At 47.1% G+C, this 18,013-nt stretch overlaps 1 protein-coding gene across 1 annotated transcript; it reads right to left on the minus strand.

Annotated features, from left to right (window-relative positions):
• Nucleotides 1-1,038: 1,038 nt before the first annotated feature.
• Efcab10 (EF-hand calcium binding domain 10) lies at nucleotides 1,039-9,246 on the minus strand. The gene is made up of 4 exons (XM_057783127.1): nucleotides 9,097-9,246; nucleotides 3,904-4,068; nucleotides 3,720-3,807; nucleotides 1,039-1,334 (listed from the first exon to the last, which is right to left on the minus strand). The coding sequence occupies exons 1-4, from the start codon at nucleotides 9,203-9,205 to the stop codon at nucleotides 1,298-1,300; spliced, it is 399 nt and encodes a 132-aa protein (XP_057639110.1). The 5' UTR covers nucleotides 9,206-9,246; the 3' UTR covers nucleotides 1,039-1,297.
• Between the last annotated feature and the right edge of the window lie 8,767 nt (nucleotides 9,247-18,013).

The raw sequence follows: 18,013 nt of genomic DNA on the forward strand, positions 1-18,013 counted from the left end.
TCAGACTTTGTCCTTAAACCTAACCCTGACCCTGACACACCACAGTTACACTGAAAAGCAGTAACTTCTCATATTGGAAAGCATATTTTAAACTAAGTGTAACTTTCATCAGTGGCACACATCTGTAACCACAGCACTCAAGGGGCTGAGGCAGGGGAATGTCATGAGTTCTAGACCATCCTGCATTATCACAGTAAACAAAAGCAACAATCTAAACATACACACTTGAGTTTAGAAAGCACTATAAACCTTTTTTTTTTCTCTTCTAGAATTCTACTTACCCTTCTCCTCTCCTTGAAAATTATGGTAGTTTAAATGTCACTTGCCCACATAAGCTCATTGGGAGTGGCACTATTAGGAGGTGTGGCTTTGTTGAAGTTCATATGGCCTTGTTGGAGGAAGTGTGTCACTTGGAGGCAGGTTTTGAGGTATCCTATGATCAGGTTACCAACCAGTGTCTCAGTTCAAGTTCCTCTTGCTGGGAAGATGTAGGTCTCTCAGCTATAGACCCTAGTATGTAGTAAGAGGCACATTCCTATCATAAGGCTTCCTATGTGGCAGCAGGGTCCTGTATCAAAACTCCTGGTACAAATCTTAGTTACCATACAGACAGCAGGGGAAAAGTAGCAGAAACTGCCAAGGGTCTCACTAAAGATAAATCAGGCATCCAGGCTCAGAGACAGCTTGGGCTGTCCTCTGGGCTCAAGGACACTCTTCAGGTAACAGCAGGTAGAGAACAGGAAGTTTCACGGGGGAAGGGGGGGGGTCCCACATGAGTTTTGGAAAAAGCTGCCAGGCTATGATAGGCTGTGACTTCTGACCAGCAAGGCCTTCCAACAGGGTTTGGTTCTCAGCACCCATGGTGGCTAGCAACCATTCATAACTCCAGTTCTGGGGTATCTGACACCCTCTTCTGGCCTCCACAGGCACCAGGCACACATGTGGTGCACACACACACATACATGCAAGCAAAACATGCACATAAAATAAAACCTAAAATATTTTTTTAAAAAAAAACAAAGCCTTAACACATTCATCTGAATGCATTATATTTTTAAAGCACAATAGAGAAAACAAAACAATGGGTGTGATCCACATCCTCAGGAAGTTGACCAGAACCAGGCATAGAACACACGTTGGACTTGCTACCTAGCATCGAGTTCAGTGCTGTTTTCTGATCACTGGGAACACAATTCTGCTGCAGTTGGGTTGAAAGCATCTGATAAAGTTCTGAGTTAATGAAAGGGGACGAATGAAAATGTGGTAGACTCATTTATTAGCTGGAGTTACGATGTCACTAAAACGACGACCATATTTCCTGCATTCTCCTGTTCCTAAGAAAACACAGAACAGAAACTCAGCTGTGGGAAGCAGAAGAATTACAAACAGGAATGCAGAATCTGAAGACAGTGGGAGGGCAAAGGTCAGCGAAAGCTGACATCCACCTTGCTAATCAAGGCGAGATGTGTGCGCGTGTGCGCTCGTGTGGTGTGTGTGTGCACGCGCGCACGTGTGGTGTGTGTGTGTGTGCATGTGTGTGTGGTGTGTGTCTAGGTGTGTATTTGAGTCCGGGAGAGTAGAGGCCAGAGGCTGGAGTGCAGTGTCTTCCTCAGTTGCTTCCCACCTTATTCTATGAGACAGGGTCTCAGTGAACCCGGAGCTCACTGATTGGCTAACCTGGCTGGCTCTGGGATCCACCTACTTTTCCCAGTGCTGGTGCTGTAGAGGACTGTGCTCAGCTTTTACTTATGAGCTGGGAATTTGGTCTCAGTTCTTCATGGTCATGTAACAAAACCCTTTGCCAGCTGAGCCATCTCCCTGACATGACGCAAGAATCTCAAACTCTCCTTCTCCTTTAACATTTGTTTGGCCTTGGGCTATGTAAAGAAATGGTGTGTGTGTGTGTGTGTGTGTGTGTGTGTGGTATTAAGAGATCAAACCAGAGCCTTGCTCCACCAACATCCCCAGCCCAAGCAATGATCCCTTGATTAATAAATCCTCAGAGAATAAGCTTTTACACAAATTGAGCTTAAGTAGCTAGAAGATTTCTACACCTACAAAATTTTATTCAATTTTATTCTGACATGGCAACTACTTAGTAATCTCAATGCTATAATAACTCAGTCTAAAATTGCTGGGCTAAGGGCTGGAGAGATAGCTCAACTCTAAGAGGTGGATCTTCCAGAGGGATGTGGGTTCAATGCCCAGCACACATGTGGTCACTCATAACAGGCTGTAACTCCAGCCCCATGGGATGCATTGCCCTCGTCTGTCCTCCATGGGCACTGCGGTGCGCAGACACACTTAGGCAAACCCTCAGACACGTAAAATATAAATAAAATCCCCCCAAAATTTAATTTTCAGGCTTGCACACGGCCTAGACAAAGGTAATTTTGACAAAATTCTTTTTTTTTTTTTGTATTTTTTTTTTTTTTTTTTTTTTTTTTTTGGTTTTTCGAGACAGGGTTTCTCTGTGGCTTTGGAGCCTGTCCTGGAACTAGCTCTGTAGACCAGGCTGGTCTCGAACTCACAGAGATCCGCCTGCCTCTGCCTCCCGAGTGCTGGGATTAAAGGCGTGCGCCACCATCGCCCGGCGACAAAATTCTTAAGATACATGCTACTCTCCTTTTGCAGACAGAAAGATGGAAATCGACTTGCTTTATAGCTCAGGCTGGCATTGAACTCATGATTCCCCTGCCACTCCCCCCAACATGCTGGGATTCCGAGCATGCACCACCGTGCCTGCCTGTATAGTTAAAGTCATATCAATCTATAATTATGATTGCGTGTATATGCACAGTGTGTGTCGTCATGCATGTGGACATCAGAGGACAACTAAGTGTCATCAGTTCTCCCTTTCCACACTTACATGAGTCCCAAGGATCCCACGATGGTTACCAGACTTACACAGGAAACACTTTTACACACTCAGTCTTCTCACTGGCCTGACACTACAGTTTATACAGAGATTTTCTAACTGCTGGGGGGAGCTGAGAGCTTTGATAATTCTAGCAGACTGGGTCTCCTCACCTCGTATTTGAGAATTGGTGGTTTCCTCTTTTCTAAGAGTTAGACAGGGTCTCTCTGTATTGCCCTGCCTGCCCTGAAACTCGCTTTGTAGATCAGGTTGTCCTTGAATCCACGGAGATCAGCCTGCTTCTGCCTTCTGATTGCTGGGATTAAAGGCGTGCTCCAACAAGCCCCACAGTGGTGAGGTTTCCTACTGAGGAAAGACCAAGGCTGCCTCTAGATCCTCCTCCCCAGCTCTCCCCTTAGCCTTCTCCTTCCCCAGGGTGGGTTTCCCTGCTTTTGCTTCCTGATGACTGAAAGCCCAAGGGTAGCGTGTGGGGGTGGGGAGGCAGCTTGGGAGGTAAAAGTGCAAGCGTGAGGACCAGAGTTCGAGTCCTCAGAACCCATGTAAAGCTGGCACAGTAGGGTGAACTCTGCTTCTACAGCAAGGTGCGAGGTGGAGATGGAGAATCCTGTAAGGTGGTGGGCTAGCCTGGGGTACGCAGAGCAGCAGCAAACAACAGAGAGACAAGGTGAGAGGTGAGAACCGACACCTGAGATTGCTCTGATCTTCACATGTGTGCCTGGCACATGCGTGCACATGTATCACACACACACGCAAACAAGAAAGGGTAGTGGCACTCTGTATGCAATGGTATTAATAACTTCAAGATCATAACATGTTATTAAAATATTTTTTAAAAACTTACACTTCATCTCTGAATTTATCCAGAGTTATTATATGTCCGTCATCATGCAAAACTTCATCTGCAGTGCACAGACCCAGGTTCTTTAGGGCTGCAAACGTGAGAAGAAGAAAAATATATAGAGCAGGGAAATACTTTGAGCTGGAGAAAGTTACCGAGTGCCCTACTCGGTATAGGTCCCACTGACCTTCTTTGTATTGCACAAAGGATATGCAGCCTCTGCCAGAGGAGTCCATCATCTCAAACATCGACACAATGTTAGAGTTTTCCATGAAGAAAGGAAATGCTACGCCTGTTACCTTGGCAATCTTCAACCGTTCCAGAAGAGAGATTAAGTACTCTCTTGGTTTCTCTGCAAATACACAGTTGAGACTCGTTCAAACATGAAATATACCTGTGTCCCAAGTAGAAAGAGTCCAGGCACTCAGGGTGCAGGTCTCACTTCCATGGAACTCACACCACAGCAGAGAACACATGCGCAGGGTACTTGCTACCTCAGAGGACTGAGTGTCACGGCCTGGAGGCCACAGCTGGGAAAGCGTCCCAATTGATCTGATTTGCATACGGGGATGGAAACCAGGAAGACAGAGGTAGGGCGTGGTGCAGGGAAGAAGCTGGGAAACCAGGAAGACAGGGAGGGTGTGGTGCAAGGAAGAGAAGCTGGGGAACCAAGAAAACAGGGAGGGTGTGGTGCAGGGAAAACAGGGGGGGGGGGGGGGGGCGTGGTGCGTGAAGAAGCTGGGAAACCAGGAAGACAGGGGGGCGTGGTGCAGGGAAGAAGCTGGGGAACCAGGAAGACAGGGAGGGCGTGGAGCATGAAGAAGCTGGCCAGCTTCGCGTGCTCTGGGTGAACAGGCTCTTCTACTGAACCTATTTTAAAAACAGAAAATCCAATCAATTGTCCAGAAATGATGTGACATTCACGACAGAAGTAGGACATGAGGTGGAGTGGCTTAGATGACAAAAGCTAGCCGTGGACGGTGTACCTCCTGGCAGGAGCTGGTCGTGTGTACCCACCAGCAGGAGCTGGTCGCAGTGTGTCCACCTGCTGGAGGCAGAGGTGAGTGCTTCTGCTCACCTCTCTCTCCTTTCTGTGTGTCCCAGGGAATGGAGTCACCTGCCGGACAGGCTTTCCCATCCCCAGTTAACCTCATCAAGACAACCGCAAACAGACACGCTGGAGGCCCATCTCCCGCATGATTCTAGACTCCTCAAGTTGACAACCGGAATTAACCACCATAAGGACTCTTTGTGCTTTTCATATTACAACAGTACTGTGGTCACAATACATTTCACACCTCCAAAAAATTGTTTTTAATATATTGACGTAGGTCGGAAGTATTTAAGTTTCCAGTTATCTACGAAGGTGCTCTGAATAGTATTTAAGGCTAGGTGTGATGGTGTTTATCTACAAAGCCAGCACTGGGGAAGTGGAGGCAGAAGGATCAGGAGTTCAAGGCCAGTCTCAGCTACCTAAGAAGTTCTAGGGCAGCCTGAGATATGAAACCTTGTCTTTTTTTTTTTTTTTTTTTTTTGCTTTTTGCTTTTTTTTTCGAGACAGGGTTTCGCTGTGGTTTTGGAGCCTGTCCTGGAACTAGCTCTTATAGACCAGGCTGGTCTCAAACTCACAGAGATCCGCCTGCCTCTGCCTCCCAAGTGCTGGGATTAAAGGCGTGCGCCACCACGGCCCGGCAAAACCTTGTCTTTAAAAACAAACCAGCCAAAGATGTGTGCTGGCTAGTTTATGTCAACCTGACACAAGCTAGAGTCTCCTGAGGGGAGGTGACCCCAACTGAGAGGTACTGGGATCTATAAGAAATCAGACTGAGCAAGTGGTGAGGAGCAAGCCGGTAAGCAGCACCCCTCCACGCATAGCCGTCATATTAGCTCCTGCCTCCATGTCTCTGCTCTGCTTGAGTTCCTGTCCTGACTTCACTCAGTGATGAAGTTTTCCCTCCAAAGTTGCTTTGGTGTTTCAGCACAGTAACAGTAACCTTAACTAGGATAGACGCTTCAAGAAGTACCACAAGTATTTGTTTATTTTCTTATTTTGTCTTTGAACTCTTAGTCCCCCTGCCTCTGTGGGGATGTGGGGATGCAGATGTTACTGTGCGTGTTCCATGTGGGTGTGGGGATACAGATGTTCCTGTGCGTGTGTGTGCTCCATGTGTGTGGGGATACAGATGATACTGTGTGTGATCCATGTGTGTGGGGGGATACAGATGATACTGTGTGTGTTCCATGTAGGTGTGGGGATACAGATGTTACTGTGTGTGTTCCATGTGTGTGTGGGGATACAGATGTTACTGTGTGTGTGTTCCATGTAGGTGTGGGTATACAGATGTTACTGTGCGTGTGTGCTCCATGTGTGTGGGGATACAGATGTTACTGTGTGTGCTCCATGTAGATGTGGGGATACAGATGTTACTGTGCGTGTTCCATGTAGGTGTGGGGATACAGATGTTACTGTGCATGTGCTCCATGTGTGTGTGGGGATACAGATGATACTGTGTATGTGCTCCATGTGTGTGTGGGGATACAGATGTTACTGTGTGTGTGGTTTGCATGGTGCTGGAGACTGAACCCAAGTCTCGTGTGTTCTGACAAGCACTGTACTAAGCTACATTCCCAGTACCTTGTGTGTGTGTGCGGGGGTTGGGGGAAGGGCATCAAATTTCTAGAACTGGAGTTATAAGTAGTTGTGTGCCTCCCGATGTGGGTGCTGGGAACCAAACTCAGATTTCTGTAGGAGCAGCACTTGCTCATAAGCACTGAGCCATTTCTACAGCTCCCCGTTCGAGTTTTTAAACTGATAATTATGTATGTGACATTTTACAGTATTAATGTGTGGCTGTGACAGTGACTGTCCTCTGACTCCCTACTGCTCTGTGTGTGTGTGTGTGCATGCGCGCACGTGTGTTCGCGTGCATGAGTGTGTTGAAATAAGATATTGCTAACTATCCCAGGCTAGCTTATCACTGTAGTTCGCTATGTAGCTCAGGCTGACTTCAAACACAAGATTCTCTTGCCCTAGCTTCCTAAGTGCTAGGACCACAGGCTATCATGCCTTGCTTTTATCTCTACTACAGATAATTCTGTCATTATGTCATTATCTGTACACACACACACACTTTTACAAACAAACAATACACTTAGCAACCTGGGAACCCCCACTTGCATTGAGCTGCATCTACGCCCTCTCTCCAGACAAAGGCAGTTGGGTCTCTCTGACTTTCAGTTCCATTGCAATCCTTGGTAACCCTTTTGTGGCCAGCTATGTCCTGAAACTAGGTGTAGTGGGCTTACCCATCGAGACTTGGGTGTGTAAACAGCCAGGCAAATGTGTCCTCAAAGTGAACTTGCAGGAAACCCATATTTTCCATCTTACAAATACTCACGATTACAAGTGTGTATGGTTAAAATTATATGCACCATATAGGGAACACACAGTAAACAAAGGCTTACATAATCAGGTCTATCCTTCAAAACAGGCAGTGCAGCCAGCTGCCTTGGCACCTGTCACTGAGATGGACTGCCGGAATCTGATCCTGGGGCTCCATAGTGGAAGAGAGATCAGATTACTCATGTTGTCCTCCAGCCCTCGCACACATGCACACATGCATGCACTGAATAAATGAATGAACACATATCATTTTAAATAAAGGAAGAGAAAAACAGAAAACCATGTCCACTCTCATTTACCCTTAGCAAACAACTTCCCCTCTTTTTGAAATGAAAAAGAAACCTTAGGAAGTAAACAGTGGCTCTTGAGAGACTCTCACTCAGAGCCCAAGGCTCTCTTGTGGTCTAACTGGTCGGTTAAAATCCTTAGCTTCTTTCTGTTCTGTGTGATTCTTCAGTGTTTTGAACAAGATGAACAATCTGGATACACCAGTGTAAACTGAGACCCCGAGCAACATGTGAGTCAGTAATGGGACACATTAGACCAGGAAGACTGAGAGCCGGGGCCACAGTTATCAGAGATAACAGTTACCTGCTGAGAGGAGACGTACATGGGGGGATATCCATACATATACAGACAGGGACAGACGTGCGAACTGTACATGGGGAGATATCCATACATATACAGACAGGGACAGACGTGGAGGAACTGTACATGGGGAGATATCTGTGTATATGCAGACAGAGATATATGTGGGAAAATTAGCAATACACAGAAAACTGAGCAAAAATTAAAATTGTAAGCCAGGCAGTGGCAGTGGTGGTGCACATCTTTAATCCCAGCACTCAGGAGGCAGAGGCAGGTGGATCTCTTTGAGTTCGAGGCCAGCCTGGTCTACAAGAGCTAGTTCCATGACAAGCTCCAACACCACAGAGAAACCCTGTCTCATAAAACCAAAAATAAAATAAAATTGTAATATTGTTAACTTCAGAGAAAAACAAAGGAAATGTAATCCAAGCATCACACACACACATACACACACACACACCTTAGCTGTTCACATTTGTCTGAAAATCACATTGACAGTTTGGAACATTGGCTGTACCAAGTTTGTGTTTTGCATTTAATGGCAAGGAGAGTTAGGTTAGTGGTTAAGGGCACTTGTCCCTGAAGAGGACCTAGTTCAGGCACTAGCACCCGTATGGTGTATTGTATCTATACAAAACCCTATACATATTTAAAATAAATACATTCTTTAAAAATAAAATATTTTGAAAGACTTTTCTCAGTCCCCGAGGAGGTCATGCTAGTTTTATTCTTTTCCAATTTAGGATGGTATTTCTGTTTCTTTGCACAGAATTAAATGGACATTTTGGAATTTTAGAGACTCTTCGTGAATGCTGACGGGCTCCAATCACTGTGGGAGGAGGCAATGCCATTTTCAGCTCAACATAACTTTTTACCGTACACCACCAAAACTTCTGAAATAACCCAAATTTTGAAAGGATCTAATTTATAAAAATGCCAGGAAAACCTGGCTCCCCGGGAGGATCCTGGCAGCTCGGGCGATCAATTGTTTAGCCCCTTACTAAATTAAAGATGCTTTAGAAATGAAAAGATCTGTTACTTGCCCTGCCAAAGTTGGTTGAGCTGGAATTCATTTAATACCCTACCCCCACCCACTCCCATTCTCATGAGATCGGTACTGTTATCTCCATTTTCCAATGGTGGACTTGGGGCTAGGCGGTCCCCACTCTGCCACCCTCCCTGCAGCACTGAGCAGGCACCGAAAGCCATTTATCACGTTTGACTGGGGAGTGGGGTGGGGTCAAGAGTCAGTAAACAACTGCAGGGCTCCACTTGTCCGGTGCAGGGGATGGAGTGAGTGGGGAGGACAGGGTGTGAGGAGCGAAGCGGCGGACCCTTTGCCTGGGCAGAGGAAGACAGAAAGCCTGTGGAAGCAAGACCCTTCCTTACTTGGTCGGTCAAAGAGGAGGAAGCTGGTGAGTTGGCTCAGCAGCTCCATTATCCGATGTTTTTCTAAATATTCCTTAGCCTGAAGCTCCCGGTCAACCGCATAGTTCATGTTTCCGTCCTCAGCTGTTGCTAGGCAACCAGGCAGCGTCCTGGAGCTTCGACTCCGCCCCTCTTCGCGTTCAGTCACGTGACGCGCCTAGCGGGCACCACAACGACCACCACCACCTCCTCTTCCTCTTCCTTCTTCTCCTCCTTCTCTTCCTCCTCCTCTCCCTCCTCTTCCTTCTTCTCCTTCCCCTTCTCCTCCTTCTCTTCCTCTTCCTCCTCCCCCTTCTCTTCCTCCTCCTCCAGCCCTCTCTCCGGGTACCTCGCGCACACCCCCCCACCCTAGAACGACGTCCTTCCAGGGTCTTCCGTGGTGCAGAAGCGCCGGTGTGGCGGGCAGTCATCCAGGGCACATGCGCTTGTGGAACGAGTGTCAACCCTTTCATCGACCGAGGCTGGGCATGGTTGGTACCTGTCGCTGCACCCGGCTCTGTGCCCGTTTGTCGGAGGATGAGGCTTTAAATGATAAGAAGACCGGATTCACCGATAAAAGAACGTCTGCACTTCTGAGAGCCCTAAAAAGCAGTTTCCTGAGGAGCGCCCTGCAGGGATGTTCTGGCTACCAGCAGGAGGCCTCAGCTTAAGGATTCTGAGTCCATAGTGTTGGCTGTTTAAACTTTTCCCACCTTTAACGCTTTTTAGGTGGGACTTTGGTATATAGCTATATAAATCCAACTACAGTTCTTTGAAGTCAGGTGTGGTGGTGCAGGCGTGTATACCCAAGCAGCTGTGGGTAAGGGGTCGAAGCCGGCCTGGAATACACAACTCTGCCTCAGAAAACCAAAGCAAACTAACCCAAAACAAAATGAAACACTTTACTATGCATTAACAATGAAAGCAAATGAAAGCACATGTGTGCTTGCTTATTTTTACTTGAAGAATTAAATGTCAGCTGAATGCTCACTACCGTAAGACATGGAGCATCTTCACCGTTTTTCAGAGTTGATGGTATTTCGACTTTATGATGTCAAACCCGAGAATGCTACTTCACAGAAATACATAATACAAAACAGCTGACTTATGTTTAGGGCCATTCCAGAGATGCTAAAAATTCTTTTTTCCCCAAGTCAAAAACTCATTTAATGATTTTCTTTTATCCTATAGAATTCAAGGCAGCAAATCAAACATTTGAGACTAGGATATGGCTCAGTGGTGCAGCGTGTCAAGACACAAGGTTAGATCCTCAGCACCGCAATACCAACAGCAGCAACCAGAAACTAAAAAAGCCAAAAGGCCCCATTTAAGAGGGCTGGGGGTGTAGACCAGTGACTGAACACTGGTCTAGTGTGAGCTGAGCTAGTGGGAGCTCACTGACTCTGGACTGACAGACAGCTGGAGAACCTGCATGGCACCAAACTAGGCCCTCTGCATGTGGGTGACAGTTGTGTGGCTGGGGCAGTCTGTGTGGCCACTGGCAGCAGGAGCAGGATTTATCCCGAGTGATTGAACTGGCTTTTTGGAGCCTATTCTCTTTGGAGGGATACCTTGCTCAGCCTAGATATAGGGGAGGGCCTTGGTCCTGCCTCAAAGTGATGTGTCAGATTTGTTGACACCCCACGGGAAGCCTTATCCTCTCTGAGGAGTGGACGGGACTGGGATGGGGGAGGGTGAGGAGAGCAAGAGGAGGAAAGGGAGTGGGAATTGGGATTGGTATATAAAGTAAAAAAAGTGTTAAAAAAACGAAATGAATTAAATTAATAAAGACAAAAAAGCTGTTTTCTGTCCTCTGAAACCTAGATTATTGCAACATGGCCTGCTGACTTCTTTCCCGGTTGTTATTTTCGGTTCCAACAAGTCTCTTTGGCTTTCTACACAATGTCGTGCGTGAATCTAGACCAGATATGAGCCTTCTCAAGCCTGTCTGGAAATCATGTTCCAGGGAAGTGTCCAGGCGCCACCTAGTGGACAGAGCTGTCACTGCTGCCTCCCGGGCCGGACCTGGCTTCCAGGCTTCTGTAGTTATCCTCAGAACACCTGGTAAAACTATATAAATGGGACCATATAGTGTGTGGGTGTCTGGCTCTTTTCACTCGCCATGCTCAGATATATTAAAAACTCATCACAGGTATCACCGGTTCATTCTCTTTATGGTAAGTAGGACCCGGCCGTGCAGATAAGTTCCATTCATCTGCTGATGGGAATGTGGGCTGTCTCACTTTGGGGGTGTTACAAATAAAGCCGCTTACAGATCTTTGTGTGGGTATATCGATTAGTATTTGAGGAGTAAACACTTAGGGGTGGAACAAGAGGCAGTCTGCTGGAGGCCGGAGAGATGGCCGGAGAGTGGTTAAGAATCCAAGTTTGATTCCCAACACTCCGCCCTTTAACCCCATCTCCAGGAGATCTGATACCCCTGGGCTCCCCAGGTCCCTGTACTCACTGACACACACGTGCACATACTTTAAAATAAAAAATAATAATAAAGAAAACAAGGAGAGAGAGGAGAGAGAGAGAGAGAGAGAGAGAGAGAGAGAGAGAGAGAGAGAGAGAGAGAGAGAGAGAGAGACTTAATCTGAAAGTATTAAATGCTTTCACGGGTTATTGAAGTAGATAGCCAGGACCGATCTGCACTTGTGAGCTGTGTGTGGACGAGGTGGGGAGCACACCGCCCCTCCTGGGTGAGGAGCTGCAGGGTCTCCACCCGTAACACTCCCTGGGTCACGCGGGGAGGCTTCTGCAAACGTCCAGAAGTCGGATGAAATGACCTTGGGGTCATGGACACAGAACTGCTCTAGGGAGCTCAGTTTGTTAACTGCTCTCTAGATGGTTCTAGAGCTAAGAGACCAACCATTCTGATTCCCTCAAGAACCTCTCGGTCCTGAACTGCAGAAAACGTCAGGAAAGCCGGAGCCTTGCTCCGCCTTTTTGCGCTCCACTGGGCTATGACGTCAGGCTGATTGACGGGCGAGCCTAGAGCTGCCGACCTGGGTTACTGCTGTGTGTAGAGGGAGGAGCCGTGTGAAACAGGAGTCAGGATACAGAGTCAGAGTGGGCTGTGGGCCGCTTCTTCTGGTTTTGTTTTAACCAGTAGCAAATCATAGATGCCCTAGCTTGGAGTTTTGGTTATTAAAAGGGAACAGGTGTGGGCTGGAGAGACGGCGCAGCAATTAAGAGTACTTGCTACTTTTGCTGATGGTCTAGGTCTGTTTCCCACGACCATGGAGGCTCACGACCTTTTTAGCTCCAGTTTCAGAAGATCCAGCGCCCTCTTCTGGCCTTTGTCGTTAACTGGCACACACAAAAGTGCACTTAAATGCGTGCAGGCAGGCAGGCAAATTGCTCATACACATAAAAAAATAAATCCATCTTTTTAAACGTAGAAAAGGGTATTTGGGATGTGTCTCAGTGGCAGAGCACTTGCCTAGACGCCCGGAATAGATTTCCACCACAGAAGAAAAGGAGAGAAAAAGAGCTCACTGCCGCCCTCCTATGCTCTCTCCGCCTCCCACCTTCTGGGGCGATGAGGATGTGATACCCAACCTGACACACTCAGTCAGTACCAGCTAAGGCAGAGCATTCACTATTAATATTAAGTCTCCATGTTTTTATTTGGGAGCTGGTTGGCGCCCCAAAGGAAACACCAACTCCACCCAAGCCTCACCTTTTCAGAATTTTAAAGTGACCCCGAAAGGCAAATTAGGAGTTCCGTTACGATGGATTGCTCACAGTTTCTGGAAAAAGTCTCATAGTGTCAATGATATATATCCCAAATGGTAATCTCTCCAATTTCACAATATCACTGGAAAGCGTCCAAGAAAGATCACGTTTAAATCAATGTGACACACTCGTGTTTGTGTTCATGTGGTTGCAGTTGCTAATGTGTGCACACGTGGCGGCTATCCTTCTTTTACGTTATTACATTTATTTGTGAGCATGTATGTAGGTGCATGCCTCTGGACACAGGCGGAGGTCAGCGTCTACTGGTAGCCCCAGGTGCTGAATCAGGTTTGGGCTGGGTAGCACGTGCCTTTATCTCATGCACCACCTAATTGAACTCCTTCTTAAATAATTCTTTGAACCGTTGTTAACTAAACCAAGGACCTTGTGTATGCTAGGCAGACATTCTTCTCTTCCATTCAGCCCCTATGCAGGCCTTCAAAGCTGAATCAGGCACTGTACCCAGAGAATCAGAGAGGTGAGATTAGCGCCCTTCCTTCCCTGTATTGGAACCATGGCCTTGGATGTACCACACAGACGTTCTATTGCTGAGTCACGTGGCCAGTTCTGATGCCTTTAAATGTCATTACGATGCAGGCGTATGTATCTTATCCAAATCAGAGAGAATCCAAACAATACGGATTAGCTGTAATACACTGTTGTTTGTTTGTTTATTTATTTTGGAGTTTGAAGACAGGGTCTCCGGTAGCTCAGGCTTGCATCAAACTTCTACACAGCCAAAGGTGATCTTGATCTCCTGATCTGCCTGCTTCTGCTTCCCAAGTGTTGGGAGTCCAAATTTGCATCCGCAGAATTCTACAGAAGAACTTCCGATGAGAAGAGACAGTTCTGTATCACCCCACATTTACCTCCAGCCCAAGGTTTCTGACCGGGGAGTATAACCCTCAGGGTCCCACTTCCCTTGTCCGGAATGGAACCCTCTAGTGTGCTGAGGGCCCTGGAAGGGGAAAGTGGGCAACCAGTGGCAGCAAGTGGGGGATGAGCAGTGCTAGTGTTGGTGGGGTCACTGTAGGTCTAACCATCTCGTAGGCGACCTTCAACCCTCCGTTCTTGTTTCAAAACAAGTGTTTCACAACCTCCTCTGTTGCACCTCCCAGCTCAGGGAAACCACAGGAGGATATAGGCATCTGGTCAGTATTCTCCTCCAACCACACTACAACTTTATATTTTCTGTTAAGACAACAATCACTCTAAAACTGCTCTCTCTCTCTCTCTCTCTCTCTCTCTCTCTCTCTCTCTCTCTCTCTCTGTGTGTGTGTGTGTAAAATTTTAAATTTAAGAGTGCCCAGGAAAATGAAGATGCCTTAAGTCTATAACCTGATAAATATTTCACAGATGAATAGATCCATTTAACGAGCATTCGGGTCAAGCTCCAGAGCATCCCCCAGCTCTCCAGACATCTCCCCTCTGCGCCCCCAAAGGTAACGGCTATCATACGAATCAGTGTGTTTGTATTCACGGCCTTAATTCACCAAGGTTACTTTGAATGCCAATTCATTAATTAAAATGTTAAACAATACCGGGCTCAGCGTGGGCCTGCAGGTGAGCTGGGACTGGAGGCACCTCTGTGGGTACGTCCTGCAGCAGTCAGTCAGTCTTCTGCTCAATGCTGTATTCCTGGGCTATACACATGGTCTCAGGGTATCAAGCTGATCAAACTGAAAGCCTTGTAAAATTGGAAAAACACACGTCTCATTCTTTCCTGTAGAGAAGCCCGAGTGTTGGGGCTGGAGAGGGAGCTCAGAGGCAGAACACTTGCCGAGCGTGCACAGGTCCCTGCATTCCATTCCCAGCTCCACAAATAAATGAAGATCCCAAGTCTCCATTGATTTCTTTCCCATGAGACTCTGCTTTGTCCTAGCTCAAGGATGTTACAGAATTGTTACCCTCTCTCCCCACTTCCTGGGGCAACATCTGGATTATTCAGGAACCTAGAAGATATGGGGGGGGGAGCACATGAATTTAATGAAAAGATTGCTGGGAAATCAGCCAGGAAGTAGATGAGAGAAAACAAAATCTTATTCAAATGTGTGCACTCCACAGTGCTTCCTCAGGCTGCAGAGGAAGCAGGCGCTTCTGCGGTGATAGTGTTGAATTTAAAACATCGCAAAATATTTGAAGGAGAAAGGAGAAACTCAGAGAGCTCCATAATTGTTTTAAATTAAGAGCGCCTTCCCAATGTTAATGACCTCAGTTCAGATTTGCCTCTTGAATTGTCTCGGTAACCTCGACACCTCCAAGCTTCTGGCAAATGTCCCAAGGTGATTTTTGAAAGATTCACACTTGTATGGGACTAATTTGGTTTGGGGACATTCATTTCTTTTGCATCTTCTCATTGACTCTTCTAGTTGAATAGAGGATAGCGAGGCAATGTACAGAAATTAAACATGAATGTTCTTCCCTGTTCGATTAGTTCAGAAACATAGATCTGTAGCATGATTAATAAAAACTCAGAGTCAGAGACCAGGGCTCAGCCTGAAGGTCAGCAGAGCAAACAGCCAGCCACTGGTTCTCACCTTGACCTCAGTCTGAAATGGCAATTCTGCCTCTAGGAGTCTCAGAAGGGATTGTGAGTGAGAGCTGTCTCCTCCTGTCATATTCCTCTCTAGGGCTGGGATTAAGGGCTTGCACCTCTTCTGCCCGGTTTCTATGGCAACCTAGCGTGGCTACTGGGATTAAAGGTGTTTGCTATCACTGCCTGGTCTGTAAGACAGATCAGGTGTTTTACAACCTGAACTTTGGGTAAGCTTTATTTATTAAAATACAAATGAAACAGCACACAGACCCCAGCAAAGCTGCTGCTGCTCTAGACTAAGCCCAGCCAGAGCGAGAACGCAAGAAACAACTCGTTAAGCAAGCAGCTAGTGCCTCACGTGGAGTGCCAGGAGAGAGGAAAATATTTGAGCCAAGCGAACTGCAAAAGCCTGAGTAAAGCGGCCGCACGACACATCAAACTTCAACAAAAACACCGGTAGGAGCAGAAAGGCTCAGGAGAACTGTGGGGGTAGAGGTGATTTCTCCAGGAAGTGCAATGTCAAGAACACAGAAGTTGAAGGGAACATACGTGTGGCTGTCAGCAGTGAGCTTCAGGCTGGTGGGGCCTCACCCAACCTCCTCTGCTGCTCACTGGGACCATTCTGAATCAACCCTCAGCTGGGCTTGTGGGATAGGACAAGGGTACTCACCAAGCCTGGGGGCCTGAATCCAACCTTCAGAACTCACATGGGGATGGGAGAAAACTAACGTCTGCAAGCCATCCCCTGATCTATAAATATAGCAAATAAATAAGCGCTATAAATAAGAAAAAAGTGGAAACGGTAAGTCATATGAGCTGGAGGCGCCTGCTTCTAGAGTGCTTGCCTAGTGCAAACAAAGCCCTGGATTCCATCCCCAGCATTGTGTAAACCTGGTTATACACAGTTAATCCCAGCATTTCACCCCAGCGACAGAGAGTCCCAGACCAGTCTGGGACACATGGGATCTTGTCACGCAAATAAAATAAAAAGAACCAATCAATTAACAGGGCATCATATGGGAAGTCCAGAGTGGATAGGCCTTCTTAAGTGTGAGACGTCACTGTGCTAGTGAGGGTGCGAGGAACCTGACTCAGCCTTGCAGGCCCAGCGAGTGGCAGAGATGACTTCAGCGGGTCCAGTTGTTGCACGTGCTCCCTCGTGCAGTGGCAGATGCCATGATCTAAAGACAGAGCAACTTGGGGAAGAAAGGTTGATTTCAGCTTATAGGTGAAGTCCACCAGGAAGGGAGGGCGGGGCAGGAATCATGCGGGAGCTGGCGCAGAGGCCACGGAGGAGAGCTGTTTACTGGCTCGCTTCTCCTCACTGGCTTGGTTTGCTCCTTTCTATTGCAGGACCATCTGCCCAGGGGTGGTACCACTCAGAGTGGACTAGGCCCTTCTCCATCATCAGTTGAGAAAATGCCTCCCAGACCAATGCCTGCAGGCCAATCCCATGAAGGCATTTTCTCAACTGAGGTTCCTCTCCCCAGATGACCCTACTTTATGGTAAATTGACAAAAACAAAAACAAACAAAACCAAAAACCTACCCGTCTGTGTTTACTCCTACTGTGCGCTAAGCTTCAGATCTGTTTCTCATGGTCTTTCCTGAACAGTCAGTGAATATATCTGCTTGGACCTGTGGCAAAATGACAAGATGTCTGCCTGGGTTTGCCCAAGAGAGCCTTGGCTCTAAGTGATCTTTTTCCGCTCCTGGTTACTCAGACCCCGAGACCAGGCTATCTTCTGAGTTAGGATCTTTTGCAGATGGTGAATGTGCTCCCAAGCACTGTCAGCCCAGTTTCTTCAGCAACTATTTCATGCTTTCTTCACTTTCCCCAGACTCCTCTCAGGCTCTCAGGCACACTCCGCTTGCCCTGTGGTCACTGAAGACATGGAAGCCATCAGACAGGAACTCTCTCAGCTTCCCATCCCCACCCTTTTCTGGCAAAGGCCAGGAACCGCTCTTGCTTCCTAGGGGTCTCATTCTCTCCCTCAGTAAAACATTTCATTACTAACCAAAGTGATGGCACTAATTAAGCCAACACTTTGAAATGCTTGTGTGTAAAATGAAGATTATTGAACACGCAATGAAAAACAAAACCCAGGAGAGGCAGCAGTATTAATATTTGTTATTTGCTTGTGAAACTGAGATTATTCATTCCGATAGCTGATTCCTGTCCAAGGTGACCACAGAAATTTGTCTTACGTGAGTGTTTTGCCTGTGTGTGTCTGTGTCCGTCTGAGCAGTGTCCAAGGACACCAGAAGATATTGTGAGATTTCCCTGGGACTAGAGTGACAAACAGTTGTGAGCTGCCATATGGGTGCTGGGAATTGAACCCAAGTCCTCTGGAGGAGCAGCCAGTGCTCTTAAGTGCTGAGCCATCTCCCCAGCCCCTGGAAGTTTTAGTTCTACTTTCCTAGTTGACACTGTTTGGGACACACTCTACCACTGATGTGGCAGCTCTCAGTTCCCTCCTCATTGTACTTTTCTTCCTAGGCCACTGTTGAGAACCCGCATGCCATGTCTAACGCCAAAGTCTGCCTGTCATCAGCTGAACTCAAACCTCCTTCCAGCACACAAAAAAGTTGGGCTTTTCCAAAAGGCTCTGTCTCCATG

This window comes from Chionomys nivalis, chromosome 10, assembly GCF_950005125.1.
Source record: "Chionomys nivalis chromosome 10, mChiNiv1.1, whole genome shotgun sequence".
NCBI lineage: Eukaryota > Metazoa > Chordata > Mammalia > Rodentia > Cricetidae > Chionomys > Chionomys nivalis.